General features: G+C 46.7%; 1 protein-coding gene across 1 annotated transcript in view; it reads left to right on the forward strand.

Annotated features, from left to right (window-relative positions):
- The window catches only part of KLHL3 (kelch like family member 3), a 133,929-nt gene that overhangs the window by 91,920 nt on the left and 19,765 nt on the right, over positions 1-22,244 (forward strand). Inside the window, exons 7-9 of the mRNA XM_045285035.1 lie at positions 1,405-1,521; positions 5,189-5,338; positions 17,154-17,208. Of these exons, the coding sequence (XP_045140970.1) occupies positions 1,405-1,521; positions 5,189-5,338; positions 17,154-17,208 (322 nt within the window). The remainder of the gene's footprint in view (positions 1-1,404; positions 1,522-5,188; positions 5,339-17,153; positions 17,209-22,244) is intronic.

Here is a 22,244-nt window from a genome sequence, read left to right on the forward strand (position 1 = left end):
CTGAGGGACGGCCATACTATTTTCACAACAGCGTCCCACTTTGTATTTGCACCAGCAGTGCGTCAGGGCTCTCCTTTCCCTACAATCTTCACCAACGTGTGGTTTGTTTGCTTTTGCATCTGAGCTGTCCTGGTCTTCCCATTCCTCCTTTAAAAGCTCGGCGTTTCCACACACAGTGCTGACTTCCCCACCCAGAATGGTATCTGTGTGTCGATGGTAGATGGTGATGCAGATGGGATTTGTCATTGAGCAAAGTGGACACCCAAACCTTGGCTCTTTCCTTTGGGTTCCAGGTCCTCTGGTTTTTTGTTTTTGTAAAAGATCATTTTATTGGAGGCCTTTACAGCTCCTATAACAATCCAAACATCAATTGTATCAAGCATATTTGTACATATGTTGGCATCATTTTCTGAACATTTCCTTTCTATTTGAGCCCTTGGTATCAGCTCCTCATTTTCCCTCCCTCCCCCCTTGCGACCCCTTGATAAATCATAAATTATTATTATTTTCATATCTTACACCAACTCTGTCTTCCTTCACCCATGGTTTCTGTTGTTCGTCCCCCTGGGGTTGGGGGTATGTGTGGTTAAGTGTCGATTATCAAATTGGTTCCCCCTTCTTACCCTCCTCTCCCCCTGCGCACCTGGTATCACTGCTCCCATTTCTATTCCTGAGGGGTTTATCTGACCTGGATTCCATGTGTCATGAGATCTTATCTGTACCTGTGCACATGCTCCGGCCTGGCCCGCAGTGAAAGGCAGGACTGGGGTCATGATAGTGGGGGTGAGGAAGCCTCAGGGAACCAGAGGAGTATTGTGAGTTTCATCGGTGCTATACTGTGCCCTGGTTGTCTCCTCCCTAGTTTTGATTGGTGTGAGAATGAAAGCTCTTCTCAAAGGAGAAGTTAAGCCCGAGGTGAGATGTTTGCCCTTCTCTGTCATTCAGTGTCACATTCACCATTATAGTCAACTTCAGGAGGAATTACTTTCACTGTCTTTTATTCTGCACTAACTGTATCTGTGGAAGATAAATTATGAGCTGGGGGAACATTGCAGTCAAGGCTTCTGATTCTTTTATGCAGTCTATATAAAATTGGTTCACAGTTGCTGCTTTGTATTCTGTCCTTGAATAACAACCGGATATGATTCATGTATGGCAATGAACTATGCTGACTTTACCTTTGAATTATACAAGCTTATCACTGTATTTGTATTTATTGTGGGTATGTATCATCATGCTCTGAGACCATCTGATAAATCCCTTCTGTTTATTTTAAAATATTGAACTTCAGGCTAAACACCTTTGTGGATGACGTGTTGCATTTTTGTTAATTTGCATGTGGAGGAGATTGTTTGGGATCTTTCATTTCACAGCTGAAGTTTCTCGTGTTGTTTTTCTCCCTAGGTGTTTGAAGCTGTGATTTCCTGGATCAATTATGAGAAAGAAACCCGGTTAGAACACATGGCCAAGCTCATGGAACATGTTCGTCTCCCCCTCTTACCTAGGGATTATCTAGTCCAGGTGAGTGCTGTGTGCTGAATCAAGCACTTTCCTGTTCGTTCAGGACTCCTGGAATAGTGGGCAGCCACTGCTGCTGTGTGGAGTGATTGAGGAGTTTGATGAGGACTTTGAGATGGGTGTGTGGGCACCAACCGATTGGGTGACGTCTGAGATACGGTAGTGTAAGAGCATAGATTTGAGAATAAAATGCTTGGGTATTTCAGTCCCCATTGTACTGCCTATTAACGATGAGTTCTGATTTGACTCTTTCACGCTTCAGTTCCTTCTACAGCAGAATGGCCATTATAAGAGAGCCCAGCAGGGTTGTTGTGAGGACCAAACGAAGTTCTCTCTCTCACTGTCACTGACGCACAGCGACCCTATAGGACAGGGTAGAACGGCCCTCTGAGCTTCTGCCCCGTCTTTTCCCCATGGAACAGCTAGTGGTTTCAAACTGCTGACTTCGATCGAAGCCTAATGCAAAACCACCATGGCACCAGGGCTCCTAAAGGAAATGAATCGGCGCATTCAATGTTTAGCATTGGAGCCTGGCATAGCTTGTGTTCAGTAAAAGGAAGGCTCCTTTGCATTATGCTTCTGTGTTCCCCTTTTGCTGTAAGCTTAGGTAAGCCGGAGCCCAACTCGCTGCCATTTCTCCCACAATCTCTGTCTCTCACTGTCATGGAGTTGACTCACAGCGACCCTGTAGGACAGCGTGGAGCTGCCCCTGTGGGTTTCTGAGACTGAATCTTTACGCCCTCAGCGGGGCTGGTGCTTTCCAGCGATTGACTGGTGGTTTGCAGCCCCATGACCCCACCTGGAACCCAAGTCAGGACTAACGCGCCCAGCTCCTCACAAAGACCCGGAATATAGTCTGCTTCGACTTTTCTGAGAAAGGGGGTTGGGGGAAACAAATCAAGAAGCATAGGCCACATTTTAATTTGTGCTTCCTCATTGAATCTTCAGAACAGCACTGTGAGGCAAAGATTATAATCTCCTTGAACAAATTTGAGCCTCAAGACTTATGGGGGTTTGGAGCTAGTATGAGGCAGGATCCAGACTTAAACCCAATTCTGGATCTGCAGCAAACATGCCCACTAATCTGTGTGCCACCTTTGATACTGTGCTCAGTTTACCCATTACATGCCTGCCATAGTGCAGCAAATACATAGCGTTAGGTACTCTTCCAGGGACCAGCAGCAGGGAACCCTCGGGATGTGAGCCACGTGCAGCACTGGGGCAGAGGGCCAGCCTCCCTGTCTCAGTGAGTCTGGAAGAACTGTAAGGTTGATGCTCCTGAGGACCCGCAGTAGGTCCTGTCACTTCCCAGCCCTATCACACCGACTAGACACTTAACTAGTTACTTAGCGTTAGTGTTGTCATCTGCCTGACAGGGTTGTGTGAGGATACAAAGAGATACTCCGTACATCTTAGCTGGCATTCCAACTCTTTTTGTGACTACTATTAACGTCAGTAATAGTGGAAGATGTAGTTTCCTCGCTAGTGCTTTTGAAGTCCAGCTTGTGGCCCTGTTGACCACAGGCCGAAAGGGGGTTGGTCAAATGAAAGTTTCTCCAAAGCACTGTACTGTGTGCACTTTGGGTGGCACCACTGCCACCCGGTGGCAGCATATCCTTCCTGCAGGAACCAAAGGAAAACCAGACACCCAACCGAACTTAGTCATCCAGTCGATTCTGACGCACAGCAACCCTATAGGATAGGGTGGAGCTGCCCCTCTGGGTTTCTGGACTGTAACTGTTCATGGTGCCATTTTACCTAATGCTGTTTTATGGAGGCTGGCTTAAGGATTTCCATCTCTCTCTCATGCTTCCTCTTCTCCTCTCCCTTCTCCATTCCCTCTCTCCTTACTTCTTTGTCCCTCTTCTCCTCCCTCTTTCAAGTATCTATTTGCTTCTAAATACTATAATACATTCAAACCAGGAGGAATGTAGGAAGAGGGTTTCAAGACAACTAATTATCTTTTGGAGCGCTGGAGCATAGTGGAAGATGCATCGGGGTAGCTCATGGCTTTCTCCTCCTGTAAAGATTTGCAGTCTCAGAAAACCACAGGGCTGTTCAACGCTTACCTAGGAGTTGGAATCAACTCGATGGCAGTGAGTTTTTGGTTTGTTTGTTTTTTCTCATTTTTTTTTACCCCCTATACCTTTTTTTTTTAATTAAAAATTTTTTCTCAAAACCATTTTATTCGGAGCTAATACAAATATCATATCATTCCATATGTTCAATCACATCAAGCACTGCTGTACAATTGCTACCATATCAGTTTTAAAACGCTTTCTATTTTTTAACAGTTTATTGGCACATAAGTTACATATCATACAATTCAGTAGTTCAGTTGTTCAACCAGATCAAAGAGAATTGTGCAATCATTACATATCAGTTTTAGACACCGCCCCGCGCACCCCGCCCCCCCCATGGTTAAGTCACCTTTAAAATGAGTGGTGTGATCGCTGTCAGTTCTGGTATTCGCCCCCATGCTCTTCTTCTTGAACTCCTTGACATCAGCTCCCCTTTATTCCCACCCCCCACAAGTTTTGAGGTTTTGAGCTATCTTTTAATTTCCATAATCTCACTTAAACCTCAAATCCATGTTGTTAACTAACAAAACCACTGAGGTGGTGATCACTTTTTGAAATTGTTTTATTGACATATGATCCATGTACATTTAAATGGTTTGAAGAATATACTAAAAGTTGTTCAATCATCACCATAATCAATTTTCTTCATTTTTGTACTAATTGTTATTAGCTCCCCATTTCCCCCCAACCTTCTCTGTCATAACCCTAAGTAAATATTTATTCTAGTTACTATAGATGTAACTATCCTGGATTTCATATAAGGAAAATTGTACACACACAAAATTATACACACAAAAAAACCTCGACGTAACAATAACAAAATAAAATACAGAAAAACCTCAATCCAAACGAAAGCAGAAATAGTAAAAACTAGAGCAAACTAAAAATGGATCAAAAAGGAAAACAAATGACAACATGTAAAAATTTAATCTTCCGTCTGCATTAATTCATTTTCAATTGTACTCTGTGTAAGGGCAAAGTTGTTCCCATCCCTGGTCAGTGGTTTGAGGGACTTCAATGGAGGCTTAATTTCTCAGGGAACGGCGAATGGATTTTGGCTTTCACTTCTATCCATAGCCTTCTGCAAACTGAGTGCTCAGTTCTACTACACCTCCTACAATTCCCTCCTCTGATCTTGGCTTTGATGATTAACAATCCTTGGATCACAAAGGCTGGTACCCTTCTTTTGTGTGGGCTTGGCTGGCACCCCACTTAGATGGTTGTTTATTTTAATAGAAGCATTTAAAAACCCCAGACCCGATTCTTTCTGATAGCTGGGCACCATCCACTTTCTTCAGGTTGTGGATACTTTAAATACCACTTTACAGTCTGGGTAATTTAGGATTATATGAGTTAAATGCCAGAGCTGAGTTTTGAATCTCTGTCTGTTGGGTGCCTGTGCTTAATTGTTTACACTATTGTGCTCTTAAGATGCGGGAGCATGAAGTTATAACTCACTGTCCTCTGGGTTCTGAGATGATGTGATGCAGGCATGAGTGAGTGTGGGAGACAATGACCCAGCCCAGGAGAAAGCTTGGCAAATGTGATTGAGCTTTGCTCCAGGATCACCTGTGGGTTATTTTCTCCAGACGGTTGAAGAAGAAGCTCTGATAAAGAATAACAACACCTGTAAAGACTTCCTCATCGAGGCTATGAAATACCATCTGCTCCCTCTGGATCAGAGGCTCTTGATTAAGAACCCAAGGACCAAGCCCAGGACCCCAGTCAGCCTGCCCAAGGTAAGCCCTAGTCCAGTCACTGGCGAGAGTCAGGACTCTCTCATGGGAGAGTGGATGGCTGCCCTGCATCGTGGTCACACTTAGAACCTAGAAGATGCAGTCTGTTGGTTCTTTTTGAACCTACTGATATTTCTCTCTGATGAGGGTCCTTTCCTGTGGTTTCCAGGTAACTTCCACTGTCATCAGGGGGGCTCGGGAATAGCTAAGAACTCTTCCTGTTCCTTTCCTTCTTGTTCTCACCATGATTTGGGCTCTGAAGCTGAGGATGGCTGTACGAATTTTACTTAGTGGTAGACAAATCAGTTCTCCTAGGCCATTCAAGTAAGTCTGATTTCTCTCTTCATCACAAAACTATAAAGGACCATTAGGGCTTCGAGAGGAGAAACGGGGCCTGGAGGAATCTGACAGGTAATGGAGGAGGGGACGTAAATGAGAGAGATGAGAATATGTGAAGGAACAGCTAGGGAAAGAAGGGAGGGATAATCTTAGGCGGAGTGAGTTTACACTGGATGCTGGCCGCCTCCATTCCCTGCTAATTCTGATTCCTTCCCCTCTCTGGTCTTGTGGGTTGGTGTTTGAGGATGAACAAGGCGGCACTAGATAATCTCCAAAGCCCTTTGAGTAGTCTTCCTAGGATCCTTATGTGCTGGTGTCTGGGGGGGGACGACGGTTCCAGCCAACCCAGCAGGAAAGGTGGGAGGAGAGGAATGAGATGTGTTGGCTCATTGACTCACAGTGGGCAGCCTCAGGCACTTGCCTTCTCCTCCTCTTTCCGGCCGGCCGGCTGCTGCACTCCTTGCCTGCTGCTCCCGGGAAGGGGGGGCCCCTTGGCGTACAGAAGCATGTGGTTTTCCAAGACCAGGTATTGGGCTTGTCTGAAGTGTGCAATCCTTTCCCTTCCCACTTTGCTCTGTGAGCCTGGGTCATTGAAGACATAGTGTTTGCCATGTGAACGGCTAGTGGGAAGTTTTCCAGTTAGTACAAGCAGCTGACAGTTACCAAGTGCCGATTATGGGCCCAGCACTGTGTGGATGGTATCACATTCATATCTAATCTTTTCTTTCTAAAATGTAATTTTCTTAACAACCAGATCAGAGTGGGATAGGGAACATGAAAGTTCAGAGAGAGTAAATGACTTGTCCAAGGTCAACACAACTACTGTGGTAGAACAAGGGTTTGCACCTACTCGGCCTTTGAACCTGCTCTCTGAACTCCTATTGTCCGGTGCCTGACCTCACCTTTGTAAACCTGAGTGTGTATACCCATCTGCCTCATGCTGCCTAGTAGATTATAAAGTACAGGGGTGTTAAGGAAGGGCTTTGGTCTGGCTGGCCATCTGCCTGAAGTCCCTCCACCCAGGGACAGTCACTTAGCATTTTCTCGTCAGACATTTATGTGTGCACTTATTCATGAATAGATAAAAATAGACACGTTTAGATAAAAGGGATCTTTCTGTACAGATTGAAATATTCCTTCCTGCTCCCCAACTCTTAACCATTTGCTAGGCCAGTGTCTATGTTATTATTATAGATAGCAATCAGGATCTGATTTGGTTATTTAGATGGGTGCATGGTAATCAATTGTATCTATGTATCACCATTTATTTAAGTCCTCTGATGATGGGCTCTGCAGTAATTTTAAGGTTCTTGCTATTATAAACACATTTGTGTATAATTGTCTCCTTAGAATAGATGCTATATGCAGTTATAATTTTTAGGGAATTCTGTATCTTGGAAAGGAGCTCTGGGTGGTGTCATGGGCTATGAATTGAGCTTCTAACCACAAGGTCATCAGTTGGAACCCACCCGTGCCTTTGTAGGGGGCGGGGGAGGCTGTCTACTCCTACAAAGATGTAAAGTCCCAGAAACCCAAAGAGGAAGTTCTACTCTGTCCTGTAGGGTCACTATGAGCCCCGATAGACTTGATGGCAGTGCGTTTGGAGTTTTTCTCTTGGAGGAATACATAGAACGTTCACACTCCTTTGCTTAAGGGCCGCCTAGCCAGGCCACGGTCATGTCAGTCATCTCCGATGCATGTGAAAATGGATGGTGACCAAGGAAGGCCAGAGAAGAGCTGATGCCTTTGATGAGGGTGGTTGTTGAAGAATAGGAAATATACCAGGATCTGCCCGAAGAGAAAAAAATGAATTTCTCTTGGCAGAAGGAGCCAGGACGCAGCCTGGAAGCTGTGGTGGTGAGACCGTCTCATGGACTTGGGCCATGTTGTCAGAGAGACCAGGCCTGGGAGAAGGACCGTAGCCAAGTAGGAGGGCAGCCACACACGAGAGCAGGGCTCTCCAGAAGATGGATTTGACACGGTGACTGCAACAGGGGCTCCCACGGAGCACCGAGTGTCAGGGTGGTGCGGGGTCCGTCCTGCTGGACCCAGGGGCGCTGTGAGTCAGGGCCAACTCAGCGGGCGCCTCACACACCAGGAAAAGAAAGCCCTCTGCTCTTCACACACTGAGACCGTGCCCGCACGGCTTCTTTTCTAGATTCTGTATCTAGCTCTTGCCACATCTGTGCCAGCTTTAAAAATCAAAATGAGAAGCCTGAGCCTGGGCAAGCAAGCTGGAGGTCCCTCCTAGCCTTCTGGGAATTGAATCCGTAGTTGAGAAGGAGCCTCCTCCTGGTTTTAGCAGACCCAGGGCTTTCCCTGTCACTGCTGTTCCACAGGACCTTTGTTTGCAGAGTGAAAAATGTTCACGCTCCCGGGCACCCAGCCTCCAGCAGCCGATGGGAACCAGGGCTTCCTGGGAACCTGTTGAAGGGTGGGGGTGAGGGTGTCTCTGTCCTTTGCCTCATGATTCTCCTGTTTTTGATCCTGGAATGATTTAAGGTTGTATTGTCCAACTTCTCAAACTATACCGTTGTCGCTCTTGTTTAGGCACTTTAAGTTAGTGATTAAAATCCACTGGGGATTTGAAGAATTGGGGTCTGCTCAGGAAATGGTCACTAGATTGTAGTCTTAAATCACAGCGAGGAGGTCTTGTCTGAGTCCTAACTCAGAGGCTCTGAGAAGCAAGGAACTTACCAGATAGACAGTCAATAAACGCAGAGCTGACAATCGAACCAAAGTCTGTCTCCCTCCCAAACTTAAACCCAATCTTTTATCATGCATTTTCTCCCAAGGAACAGATTTTAGTGGGAGATGAGATTTAAATTCAGTTTTATTGAGGTATAAAAATTTACCCACAGTAAAATTCACCCTTTCTAGAGATCTAACTTTGAGTTTTGAGAATTACACACAGTCATTTAACTGCCACCCCATTCAAAACACAGAATATTTTAATCTCTTCCAAAGTTGCCCTGCGCCCCTTTATAGTCAGTACTCTTCTTCTGCTTCCAGTCCCTGGCAACCATGGATTGGATTCCTGATTATACTTCTGCATTTTCCAGAATGTCCTATCAATAGAATGATGCAGTATATAGTCTTTGCATTTGGCTTCTTTCCCTTGGCATAATGCTTTTGAAAGTTTTCCATGTTATTGTGTATATCAGGAATTTATTCCTTTTTATTGCTTGGTAGTATTCTATGGATGTACCATAATTTGTTTATATATTCAAGTAGTTGATAGCCATGTAGATTATTTCCAGTTTGGTGCTATTAAAAATAAAGTTGCTGTAAACATTCACATACTGTACACATATGCTAAGGTCTTTGTATGAACAGATATTTTAATTGCTCTTGAGTAAATCCCTAGTAGTGGAGTTTCTGATTTTTACAGTAAGTATATATTTAATTTGTTAAGAAATTGTCTCTTAAAACTGTTTTCCACGATGGCGGTGCCATTATGAATTTTCATCAGCAATGTACTAGTAGTGTCAGTTAGTCTACATTCTCAATCAGAAAATTGATACTGTCTGTTGTGTTGTGTCTTGGACATTCCAGTAGGGATGTGTTGCTAGCTGGGTCTTAGCTTGGGCTTCCCGAGTGACTGATGCAGCCAAGCCTTTCCTTCGTCGCGTGCTTATTCGCCATTCATATTTCTTCTTTGGTGGAGCGGCTGTTCAGATTTTTTGCCCAGTTAACTTTTACTGGTTGGTAAGTCTTTTTGTTTTATATATTCTGGGTATGTCTTTGTATCAGACATATCTTTTCTCCCAATTTATGTCTTGTTATTTCCTTTTCTTAGCAACGTCTTTTGGAAGAGCATAAAAAAATGTAATTGTAATGAAGTTCAGTGTATCAATTTTTTTCTGTCATGGCCTGTATGTTTTGTATGTGATCTAAAAAAATCTTTGCCCAATGTAAGGTCATCAAATTTCCCCCTGTACTTTCTTCTAGTAGCTTCACAGTTTCAACTATATATATATAATGTATGTATGTATAGGTGTTGTGATACATTTGAAGACTTTTTTCCTGAACATGGTGCATGAAGGATCAGGGTCCATTTATTCTATATGTGGATATGCAGTTGTTCCACATACTTTATTAGGACCCTCTCTCCATCATGTTACCTTGACTTCTTTGTTGTAAATAATTGGCTGTACAAGGGGCCCACAAACACTTGTAAAAAATGAAATGAAAAGGTAATGGAATTTTCCCACAAAAGTTTTGTTCTTTTTCAAAGTTGTGAGTCTTCCAGGTTCTTTACATTTCCATGTACATTTTAGAATCGGGTTGCCAATTTCTACCAAAAAAAGCCTTTGGAGATTGTGGATTGTGTTGAATACATAAAGCCTTTGGGGAAGGGAGAAATTGACATCTTATGAATGCGAACTCAGTGCGCTGACTGCTAATGACACTGACCATGAGAAAAGCCTCTCCAGTCGGGTCCTCTTTGATGCCTCTCAGCAGTCCTCAGGTGATGGATCTTGCACACTTATACTGACCAGGCAGGCAATATTCCAGTTGGTCTCAGCAGTCAGTGGTACCTCTATTTCAACAGCTTTTTCTGTTACAGTGATGACAAAAGCAGGTATCTCAATAGTACAGCACCACATGCAGCATTCCACTTGGTCTTGAGTCTTGATCTGACTTAGCACTGGCTGCTTCTCCAGAACTCCTCAGAGCAGAGCCTCGGTCAAGGATGCAGCATCACAAATGTCCAATGACAGAGCTTCCACACAATCGTGAAAGCTCTCTCCAACAGGACAGCTAGCCTCCAGTGACCATGGTTGGTGTTCCAGAGGGGTTCCTCTTGGGACAGGAGCTATAGAACTATATAGTTATAGAACTACAACTGTTTTCTATCTCCCAGCAACTCCCTATTAAGCACCATCTGGCCAAGAATTTGAAATCAGCATGTTGCTGTTAGGTGTTACTGAGGCAGTGCCGACCCATAGTGACCCTCTGCACAACAGAATGGAACACTGCACGGTCCTGTGCCCGCCTCACAATTGTTCCTATGCCTGAACCCATTGCTGCACAGCACTGTCAGTCCATCCTGTTGAGGGCTTTCCTCTTTTGTGCCACCCCTCCACATTACCAAACATGATGTCCTTCTCCAGGGACTGGGCTCTCTAAATCACATGTCCAAAGTATGTAAGATGAAGCCTTGCCATCCTTGCCTGTAAGGAGCACTCTGGCCTTACTTCTCCCAATACAGATTAGTTTGCCCTTCTAGCAGTCCATGGTACTTTCAATATTCTTCTCCAGTACCACAATTTAAATGCATTGATTGTCTACGGTCTTTCTTAGTGTCCAACTTTCACATGCATATGATGCAATGGAGAATACCAGGGCTTGATTCAGGCGCACCTCAGTCCTTAAAGTAATGTCCTTGCTCTTCAGTACTCTAAAGAGGTCTTGTGCAGTGGATTTACCTAATGCAATGTCTTTTGATCTATTGACTACTGCTTTCATAACACTGATTGTGGATCCAAGTAAGACAAAATATTTGACAACCTCAACCTCAACCTCTTCTCCCTTGATCATGATGTTACCTCTTGGTCCAGTTGTGAGGATTTTGTTCGTCCTTACAATGAGTTGTAATCCATATTGAAGGCGACAATCCTTGATCTTCATCAGCAGGTGCTTCAGTTGCTCCTCACTTTCAGCAAGCAAGGTTGTGCTATCTGTATATTGCAGGTTGTTAATAAGCCTTCCTTCAATCCTGATGCCACACTCTTCTTCATAGTCCAGCTTCTATGATGCTTTGCTCAACATACAGATTGAACAAGTATGGTGACAGAATACAACCTTGCCACACACCTTTCTTGATTTTTAAACCATGCAGTTATTCGCTTGTTCTCTTCCCACAACTGCCTCTTGATTCATGCACAAGTTCCAAGTGAGCACAATAAAGTGTTCTGCAATTCCCATTCTTCTCAAGGTGATCAATAGTTTATTATGGTCCACACAGTTGAATGCCTTTGCATAGTCAAGGAAACACAAGTAAATATCTTTCCGGTATTCTTTGCTTTCAACCAAGATCCATCTGATATCAGTAATGATATCCCTTGTTCCACATACTCTTCTGAATCCAACCTGAACCCCTGGCAGTTCCTTGTCAATGTATTACTGCAAACTTTGGATAATCTTAGGCAACATTTTATTTGCATGCCGTATCAATGATATCATTCCATAGTTTGAGGATTCTGTTGGGTCACCATTCTTTGGAATGGGCACAGATACGGATCTCTTCTAGTCAGTTGGCCAGGTAGCTGTCTTCCACATTTCCTGGTGTAGACGAGTGTGTTTCCAGTGCTTCTTCAACTTTCTGAAACACTTCAGTTGGTATTCCTTCAAATCCTGGAGCCTTGCTTTTGGCTAATGCATTCAGTGCAGTTGTAACTTCTTCCTTCAGCACCATTGATTCTTGCTCATATGCTCCCTCCTGCAACGGTGGACTGTCGACGACTTCTTTTTGGTACCGTGACTCCATTCTTTCCATCTTCTCTCCATGCTTCCTGCATCATTCAATAGTTTGTCTATAGGATCTTTCAGATCAGCATCGTCTCCCGAAACACCCGGCATAGTGCTGCTTGTTGTTAGCTGGCATGATGCTAGAGATGTTGTGGGAAAGGAGCCAAGGAGCCATAGAAGTCCAGCATTGCTGCTGCAGTCGCTACTCTGCCCTCGGACTTAACCCTGCGGACTGAGGGCCTGGCCACCTGAGATTCTGGGTACGCGTAATCTGCCCTGCAGGTAGCCAGGAGGCTGGATCCACCTCTGCGAAGGGCCGGTGAGTGGCAGGATGCGGCATAGCTGCCCTGGAACCAGGCCTCCAGCTCTCCGTCTGGACCGAGACTCCAAGAAAGCTTCTGTCTCAGTTTTATGAATAGAGGAAACATTTTTAAACAAGAAATAACCTCTTAAAGCTTTAGTTCTGTGTCTATCATGTTTACTTTTTTTACTTCCCATGCTCGTCAGCGTTCACAGGTGTTTTCCACATGGATGCAGCAAGGATTTACTTCGTACTTTATATCCTCCTTTTGGGGATAGGGGTGTGTGGGGGGGTCACTTAAAAAAACCCCACAACAACTGCATTGAGCTATAATTAACACGTACAATTCCATAGTTCAGTCATATCAAAAAGGGTTGTGCAGTCATGGCCACAATCAACTTTGAAACATTGTCTTCCTTCTATCCATTGATGTTGATTCCCCCGTTTTCCATACCCTCCCCTAACATGCCTGCGGGTAACCATCAATCCAGCCACGGTTGTAATTCTACGCATCTCCATTTCCGTTTCCCTGAAGCCTTCTTCATCACTGCTGTAGATCAACTCCAGAACATTGGGCTCAGCACTAAAGTCTAGTGTTGAATGAATAGATCGGTCTGTTCCTCGGAGATGAAAGGGTTATCAGGCTGTGTGAGTCTGAGGAGACTAGAGAAACAAATCCATAGACACTCATGTGTAAGAAAGAGCTTTATATACAAGAGCAGTTCAATATTGAGAAAACATCCCAGCCCAGTCCAGATCAAGTCCCATATTAGCCCTTATGTCCGACCCAATCTATAAAGTCCTCTTCAAACTCACAAAACACTTGCAATGACGGTGAACGCAGGAAGATCACAGGCCAGTGGGTGGGAAGTCTTGTAGATCTGGTGGCTTTTCCTGCTCCAAAGATCTGGCTCCATCAGCCTCTCCATGTGTCTTCTCCACAGGGATGTCTCGCAGTGAGTGAGCTGAGAAAGAGAGTGCCTCCCGCCTCCAAGGAGAAAAATACAGGCGTTCCCAGAATCCTCAGGAGAAGGCCATGCCCACACAGAGGCCTCATTGGCTATATCCTGATTGACAGGCTAGACTCTACCCCTATACTCTTAATCCTCAAATTGACACCAGATTATGTAACTACCACACAGGCACTTAGATTTTTTTTAAAAGCAATAAACTATAAATGATCATCCACACACTTGTTAATTCATCCATCCAGCACACTTGCATAGAGAAGGCACTAATTGCTAGGTACGAGGTTATGTGCTGGATCCATAAGAGCTCATCTGGCTTGGTCCCTGCCCTGAGGGATTCCTAGACGATTGGTAGATATGTAAAAAGACGATGCTAACACAGAAGGAAAGTGCCACGAGAGGTGGGGGGCAAGATGTCCCAGGAGCACTGAGGAATGAGGAGTGAGGGAGAGCTTTCTGCTGGAGCTGAGGCCTGGGCTCAGATGTCTGTGAGGATGGGCGTCCCGGAACTGGTTGAGATGCCTGGCTCACACCCCAGGAGCCAATTAGAGTAATTTGCTCTTTGTGCCATGTTTCTTCTCTGGGCTATTGTCCTTATCACCAAAGCTTCATTGGTGATGATGATACAAGTACAGTTCTGCAAAATAACAGTAATGGCATCCAATTGCTGAGCGGCTTCCTTGCTTTAGGCTGAGCACTTGATAGGCATTATCCTATTTTGTCTGCATAATAGCGCTGGAAGGTTTTCATGCTGCCGAAGATGGAGATTCAGGTATTTCCTCTGTTCGTAAGTAACAGCATTAGGACTTGTGTTGAGGTCTGAATGGCACATTGGAAGCCTGTGCTTTAAGCCAGCGGTTCTCAACCTGTGGGTTGCGACTCCTTTGGGGGGTCGAATGACCCGTTCACAGGGGTTGGCTAAGACCATTGGAAAACACATATTTCCAATGGTCTTAGGAACCGAGATACTGCTCCTCTATCCTTCTCCAGGCGGGTCCGTCCACAGGCAGATATGCCCACCTATGAGTACCGTGCGTGAAGACTGTCACCCATGCCACACTATGCTTCAAGACAAAATTTCATTTGTTTGTCATTAGAAATAAATATTTCACAATATATAATTATGTATTGTTTTGCGATTCATCGCTATGCTTTATGTTCAATTTGTAACAATGAAAATACATCCTGCATATCAGATATTTACATGACGATTCATAACAGTAGCAAAATGACAGTTATGAAGTAGCAACGAAGATAATTTGATGGTTGGAGGTTGGCACAAAATGAGGACCTGTATTCAAGGGTCTCGGCATTGGGAAGGTTGAGAACCCCTGCTTTAAACCCAACTCCACCATAGCAGATCTCAGTTACTTCGTGAGTTCTTACTACATGTCAAGCACCTGCCTAGGTTCTTACCTCAGGATTTTTGTCCTGGCGGCTTGTATCCTTGTCATGACTCCCATTGTACTCCTAAGGATGTTGGCTGAGGTCACTAGTCATTATGTTTACTTGTCTATCACTGCATAACAAAGGGCCCTCCGCTTGGTGGGCTAATACAGCGAACGTTGACGATCTCACAGTATCTGTGGGTTAGGAATCTTAGGAGGGCTTAGCTGAGTCTTTTCAGCTGCGTGCCACCTAAACGTACAGCCAACTTGTTGAGAGGGCCTGCACTCATCTGAAGGCTTGTTTGGGGAAAGATTTGATTCCAGACTCCCTTCTGTGGGAGCTGGCAAGACTCCGTGTCTTGCTGTACAGTCACCTCTACAGGCTGCTCAGACGTGCTCACGACACGCAGAGGCCTCTTTCCTGCCCACAGCTTCCTCCGGAGTGAACGATTCACGAACCCAAGACTAAGAGAGCCCAAGACTGCAGCTGCAATCTTCCTATAACCCGATCTCGCAAGTGATGCTTCATGACCTCTGCCATGTTTTATTTGCTAGAAGCAAGTCAGGGTGCTAGGGCGGGGAATCAAGGGGAGGGGTATCAAAAGGTGGACATAGCTAAACACAGCGACGACACGGCTAAGCAGAGGGTGTGCAGAATGACCGGCTCAGAGTCTGTGCTTCTGGGCTGCCGCTTGCAAGTTTCGTGGAAGATCCCAGCTAGGTACGTTACAGAAAGAAACCAGGTCCTGACCCCTTTGGCATTTACAATTTTCAGATGTGACCCCAAGAAAGTAAGATGGAAATAAACAAATGGCCAAATAAGGGGGGGGAAGAGGAGAAGTGGGGCGAGTTTGAGCTAGTTGGAGCAGTAGCCACAGGAAGTCTAAGGGCAAGCGAGCTTCACCTTTCACGAATGCAGCCCAGAGTGTCTTCTGGCTGAGCAGACCTTCACAATCAATGGGTGGAGAGAGGATTGCACTGTTCTCAGCAAAACTCAGCCGCGAATCTGCTTGTAGCTAAGTCCCTTCCCTGCGAGGACGGTCAGTGTGTCTGAGAGAGCTGCAGAGGCAATAAGGATGTTTTTCCCCCAAGCTGTGTCTGCACGGATCGTACGCACACATTCAAGACAGCTAATGGCATCATCCTGGCTCCCACACACTCACCACCCAGCACTTTCCCTGGGGCTTGGTTGCTATGGACAACCGGAGACCTTCTCCCAGTCACTCAGAACACTCCTACGTTGCTCAGTTCCAAAGACGGCAATATAGAAATGAGGTTCCAGGAATATGAAAATGGATCTTTTGGAAATGAACAGAACCCGCCACGCTGCGCTTCATTCCTCTTTAAAAACGACTCCAAGCCATTTTGGCTGGAGGTGGGCAGCTTCCTCCTGAGTCGTGTTGTCCTGGGTCCAGAACTCGGTGGGTGTAGGGAGCAGTCTGTTGCGGTGGGAGCCAGGAGTGACCTCTCCCCTGTATCAGGCACCTGGATAGGCACTTCCAGCTTGGTCATCTGCACAGATCTAGCCGATACCCTGGCAATAACCCACTTCATCCCTGGGAGTCGTGGCAGTCGCCCCCCCATTCACAGCTCCCCAAGGTGCATTCTTTCTACCATGACTTGGGAGCTGCTCTTTCTGCAATTGCTTTAAGCAATCATACAAGGGTGCTGACCTGATAATGCAAGCTAGCATTTATTTGTGGGAGCCCCGGTGGTGTCGTGGCTACACATTATCCTGCTAATCACAAGGTCTGCATTTCGAATTCACCAGCCGCCCTGCGGGAGAAAGAGGAGGCTTTCTACTCCCGAGAAGTGTCGCAGTCTCAGAAACCCACAGGGGCAGTTCTACCTGTCCCGTGAGTCTGCATTGCTTTGAGCATTTATTGACTGTGCTATTTACCACACAAGGAGTGGTAGGGATGCTGTGGGTTGGGTACTGGGCTAAGCTGGGCGGCTAACTGCAAGGTCAGCAGTTCAAACCCACCAGTCACTTCCAGGGAGAAAGCTGAGGCCGTCTGCTCCTATAAAGATTTAAAGTGTCGGCAACCCTGTACCGACGAGGTCACTGGGAGACAGAATTGACTTGATGGTTATTTACTGTGTCAGTTGCTTTATATTTCTCAAGCCTCTTGATACTCATATGAGAAATACCCTGTTTTCCTGATGTGACATGATGGAAATAAGGCCTTATAAGCGATTGATCTATTGGACTGATATTTGAGCTCAGGAGCGTTCAACTCCAAAGCTCATTTCCCCCCACTCGTCTTTCCCACTGGGCCTTGGCCTCCGTGGTTCCTGGTTCTCAGATCCCCGCTGACTCGGCACCCCGGCTGTCAATATGTGCCTAGACCAACCACTGCTCGGGAACCTGCTTGGACAAGTCTTCTGGATCCACCTCGACCCGCTTCTTCGGATGAACTCTTGGTGTTAGCCCTGCGGCCCCACGCACCAGGGTAAGAGAGACTCTTGCTTCCTGCCCTGGCCCGAGGGACCGACTGGCTGGGCCTGCTGTCTGCCCAGCATATCGGCCACAGAAGAGGGATTGGACATACATGCTGCTCTTGAAAAAGGTGCGCAGACCCCAGGTTGTTCTTCGACTGTGATGTTCACCCTCCGTGGAGCTTCTAGTGTTCATGTGGTCCTGAGGCCAGGCTAAGGGCCCCAATCCCCACGGGAGCTGAAATTCCTATTCTGTTCACTGATTGCCCTTTCCCCTGGCCAGTCCCTGGCACCTACTGACTCTCAGTGAGGACCGTCCACATGCTTTGACTCCCACTCTCTGGAAAACAGCCCAAGCTGCAGTCACACTGAAGGGACCAGAATCACATCTATGAGAGAGAGACAGAGACAGACAGAGAGAGAGAGAGAGAGAGAGAGAGAGAGAGAGAGAGCCTGCCTTACCCATGTATGAAAAAGCGTCTTGTTAATACCAGCAATAAAATAAATTCCCTCCCTTAACATCAAATAGCTTGTGCTCCGTCTGACTAATCTCCCTAGAGTCAGTGACCATTTGAATCTCCAGAATGAGAGTGTTTCTTGGTAGGTGTCTGAGAGCCACTGCTTACTGTGGTCTGGCTCACTCATGTTCTGTTGACCAGAACGCTCTATTCCCCAGAACTTCTGCCACCTCCATCGCCCATTGCAGTGACAAGTGAGATTACATTGGGATCCTGTAGCTACGTTAGGATCCTGTAGAGCCCAGCAAGACTCCCAAGCCCATTTCAGTTCTGGAGAGGGCTTCATATGTTCAGTGCAGCCTGGCTGTTAATCCGTATAGTCCATTGTGATTTGTTACGGTGGCTAGTTCTTCCTCGGGGTGACCTTGAAGGGTACATGTAAGTTTAAAGGAACCAAACTCCTGCCATCCAGTCGATGCTGGTTCATAGCGACCCTCCAGGACAGGGTAGAACTGTCCCTGTGAGTTTATGAGACTGCCACTCTTGACAGGAGTTACAGGAAAGCCCCGTCTTTCTCCAGTAAATGTAAATGGTGATTATTAAATAAACTGATTGACTCAGTCATCTCTTTAAAGGCATCACAAAACTTGGATGCATTGGGGCTAGAGGTGTGGAGCCCTGGTGATGTCCTGGTTAATCTGTTGGGCTGCTAACCACAAGGTCAGCAGTTTGAATCTGTGGCTCCTCAGGAGAAAAATGAAGCTTTCTACTCCTTTAGAGTTACAGTCTTGGAAACCCAAGGAGCCAGTTCTATCCTGCCTGTACCAGGTTGCTGTGGGTCGGAATCGCCTTGGTGGCAGCAGTGAGTGTGGAGTTTTGGTATTTCCCTCCCTGCGTGTGGGTTTCTAGAAATGTAAACTGAGGCTAGCAGGAGATAATCGCTCAAGTCTTCTATCTTGAAGTTTAGAATGTCAGAGATGTAATGCATGCAGACTTTGGGAAACACTCATTTTGGCTGCACTGAATTCCACGATCAGGTATCCATGGAAACAAGCATTTGTTAGTATTCAAGATGGGAAATTCCTGTCCCATCCCCCTTTTGGGGGGGCCCTGCATGATGAACACACTTTAGTAAGACCTGCTTTAAAATACCTGATTTTTTAGAAAATAAATCATTTTATTGGGGGCTCGTACAACTCATCACAGTCCGTCCGTCCGTCCATCCATCCATCCATCGTGTCAAGCACATTTGTACATTTGTTGCCATCAACATTTTCAAAACATTTTCTTTCTACTTGAGCCCTTGGTATCAGCTTCTCATTTCACCCCTCCCTCTCCCACCATCTCTCTCTCAAGAACCCTTGATAATTCATAAATTATTATTTTTTCATGTCTTACACTGACCGATGTCTCCCTTTACCCACTTTTCTGTTGTCCATCCCCCAGGGAGGGGGTTATATATAGATCCTTGTGATCAATTTCCCCTTTCCTTTCTCCCTCCACCTACCCTTTCCCCTCCTGGTATGGCTACTCTCATTATTGGTCCCGAGGGCTTTATCAGTCCTGGATTTCCTGTTTTTCCAGCTCTTATCTGTACCGGTCCATGTACATGCTCTGGTCTAGCCGGATTTGTAAGGTAGAATTGGGGTCATGATAGTGGGGGAGGAAGCATTAAAGAACTAGAGGAAAGTTGTATGTTTCATCGTTGCTATACTGCACCCTGACTGACTCGTCTCCTCCCTGAGGCCCTTCTGTAAGGGGTTGTCCAGTTGCCTACTGATGGGCTTTGGGTCCCCACCCCGCACTCCCCCTCATTCACAATGCTAGGATAAAAAAGCTGGTTTCTTGCTCCTCTGAGGGAGCCGGAATGTCTGCTTACTCCTGCTGCTTCCCACTGGCTCCCTGTGTTCAGAAACCGACCGTCCCATTCCCCAGAACCTCGCTGTTAATGCTGCCCCGTCCTCGTTAACGTGGGTCTCTCACGGGTGGTTGTATGAATTCAATAGCAAATTTGTTTTGAAAACCATGCCCTGTATTGTTTTTGTCTCTCTACTTTTCATGTAGACAGATGTACTCACTCTCAGACACGTGGTACGCTTTTGAAACGGTGAGGCTCTGTCACTGAACATCTGAGGGTGTGGCGGGTTTTCCCTGGCAGGACGGTGGCTTTCTGAGGCATCATCTTGAGGTACCCTGAAAGCTTTTTTTTCTCTTTAAGTTTAGACGAGAAGTCAGGTAGCCTGTGCGAAGAGTAAACGACCTTCCTCGTGGGGAGTGAGATAAGCTGGGGAGAGTGCTCTTTCTCTTTTTAAAATGTTTATTTGCGTTCCTCACTGTTCCCAGAATTGTAATTTGGTTTTCGAACTCGTTTCAAACAAAGACAAGGACACTCAGCCTTGTTCGTGTGCTCTGTACATGGCATTCTTTGCGCCTCCCACTCCCTTTTTACTAGAGCTTTGAATCCATTCCCTCTGATTCCCCGCTGCTGAGAAGTCTCGTCTCCACCCCAGACATCGGAATCCCACTCTGTATTTTCACCAGGGGCCTCTCCTGGCTTCCCCAGGTCATGCTTACAGAGCTGGCCTTTCGAAAAGCTAGACTCCGATTCCTCCTATCTGGGGTGGAAATGCCAATGCTCAGCAGGTGGCAATGTGAACAGAGATTTTTATTCACTGTTTCCGGGCTCCGTAAGGCTCCGCTCCTTGTCCAGGAGGGGGGAAAGACAAGTCACAGCACAATAGGAGCCTGGCTTTTACTACAGAATGGGGGTTGGGGATGGGGACTTGCAGGAGCCCCGAGGAGGGTCATGTGACGCAGACTTGGCGATCAGAGAACCTACTTGGAGAAAGTGACATGCAAACTGAGACTGGACAGCGAACCCAGACCTTTGCTGTGGAGTCCCGTGCTGACTCAGCTTGGCCCTGTAGGACGGAACAGAACTACCCCTTGGGGTTCCAAGGCTGTAATCTTGAGGGGAGCCGACTGCCACATCTGCTCCCACCGAGCGGCTGGTCAGTTCACGCCGCCCACCTTTCACCAGGGCCCTGGCAGGTGTGCCAGCAGAGGGCTCTGAAAGCGGGGGTGGGGTGGGTGGGTTCCCTGTCGAGGGCACAGCAGGCATCCTGTGGGTTTGTGGCAAGAAACTGAGAGCTGATTTTGTTCTGACTCACTCCCAAGAATCGCATTTCAGAGTAAGCCCACTCACTATTTTGCCTTTGGTCTGGTCTTACTGGCTCAAAGCTAGAAGAGCACTGCGCGTTGTCGGTGAGCTTGTGAATGCAGCGTGAGTCATGCTGCCTTGGCGGATCAGTGGGGCCTTGCCTGCAGTCAGCGAGATGTGCTCATTAGCCTCTTCAACAGTTCACGGATGCTTATGTAAGAATTACAGATGGGGAGTCATGTAGAATCCAGCTGCCCTTTTTCCTTCCGCAATGGCTGCTCTGACACAGAGCAGGGGACCCTCGGAGCTGGCGAGGCATTTAGGGACGTCAGCGGCAGACGGGTTATGTCTGCAAGTCACAGCAGCAGCACTGTGAGTCCTGCCTGCCTTTGGGATTCTCCAGAAGCTATACCCGAGTTTTGCCTTTGGCAATACTGGTCCCTCCCATTTGGCCAGGCAGCTGTGGATTAGCAGGTGACCCGTGAGTGAGCCTGCAAGGGGACTCTGGGGGGGATAAAGAACTGATTGTGAGCAGTGATGGTCAGCCCTGGTTTGGCCTCCCCACATCGTGGATAATGGTCACATGTGGCATGTGCTCTGGGGCGCTCACACAGATTCTGATGATCACCCCTCGCTCTTAAACTATCTGGTGGGGAAGTCGAGAGCAAAACTGGTCAATGGTACAAGGTACAAGAGCTTTTGACAAACGGTGTGCTAAGTCAGGGGTTCTCCATGCCTGAACCTCAGAACAAGAGCACCAGCCTCACGTTGGGATCGCTCGGAAAAACTCGCTAGAAACGCAGTTCCCAGGCTCTACTCCAGACCGACCATAGCAACCCGCTGGCGTCCAGTCAATTCTGACTCCTAGTAACCTGGGGGGAAGAGTAGAAGTGCCCCTGTGGATTTCCTAGGCTGTCAGTCGCTAGGGAAGGAGACTCAGAACAGTTGGTAGTTCTAACGGCGTACCCGGTCGGTGAGCAGCACGGCTCTTACTGCATCACCGGGGCTCCAGCCCTAGCGAATCAAGGAATTGCATTCTAAGGAGTCCTGCTGGTGATTCTGATGTGTCCTAAAGTTGGAGAACTACTAGTGTGAATCAGAGAGAGCCTGTGTGGCATAGCGGTTATGCTTTGGGCTGCTCGCCACAACGTCAGCAGTTTGAAACCCCAGCTGCTCCACAGGAGAAAGACGAGGCTTTCCACGCCCATAAGGAGCTGTTGTCTTGGAAACTCACAGGGGCAGCGCTGCCCTGTTCTCCGGGCTCATTACGAATGGAATAGATTCCATGGCCGCGAGCCTGGGTTTGGGAGGGTGAGTCGGTGCTGCAGACACCTTATCAGGAGGGACCAGTCCCCGCAGAAGGACCTCATTCTTGGTCGAGT

Source organism: Echinops telfairi, unplaced genomic scaffold, assembly GCF_000313985.2.
Source record: "Echinops telfairi isolate 266 unplaced genomic scaffold, ASM31398v2 ScPeMD7_7469;HRSCAF=8507_1, whole genome shotgun sequence".
Classification (NCBI taxonomy): Eukaryota; Metazoa; Chordata; class Mammalia; order Afrosoricida; family Tenrecidae; genus Echinops; species Echinops telfairi.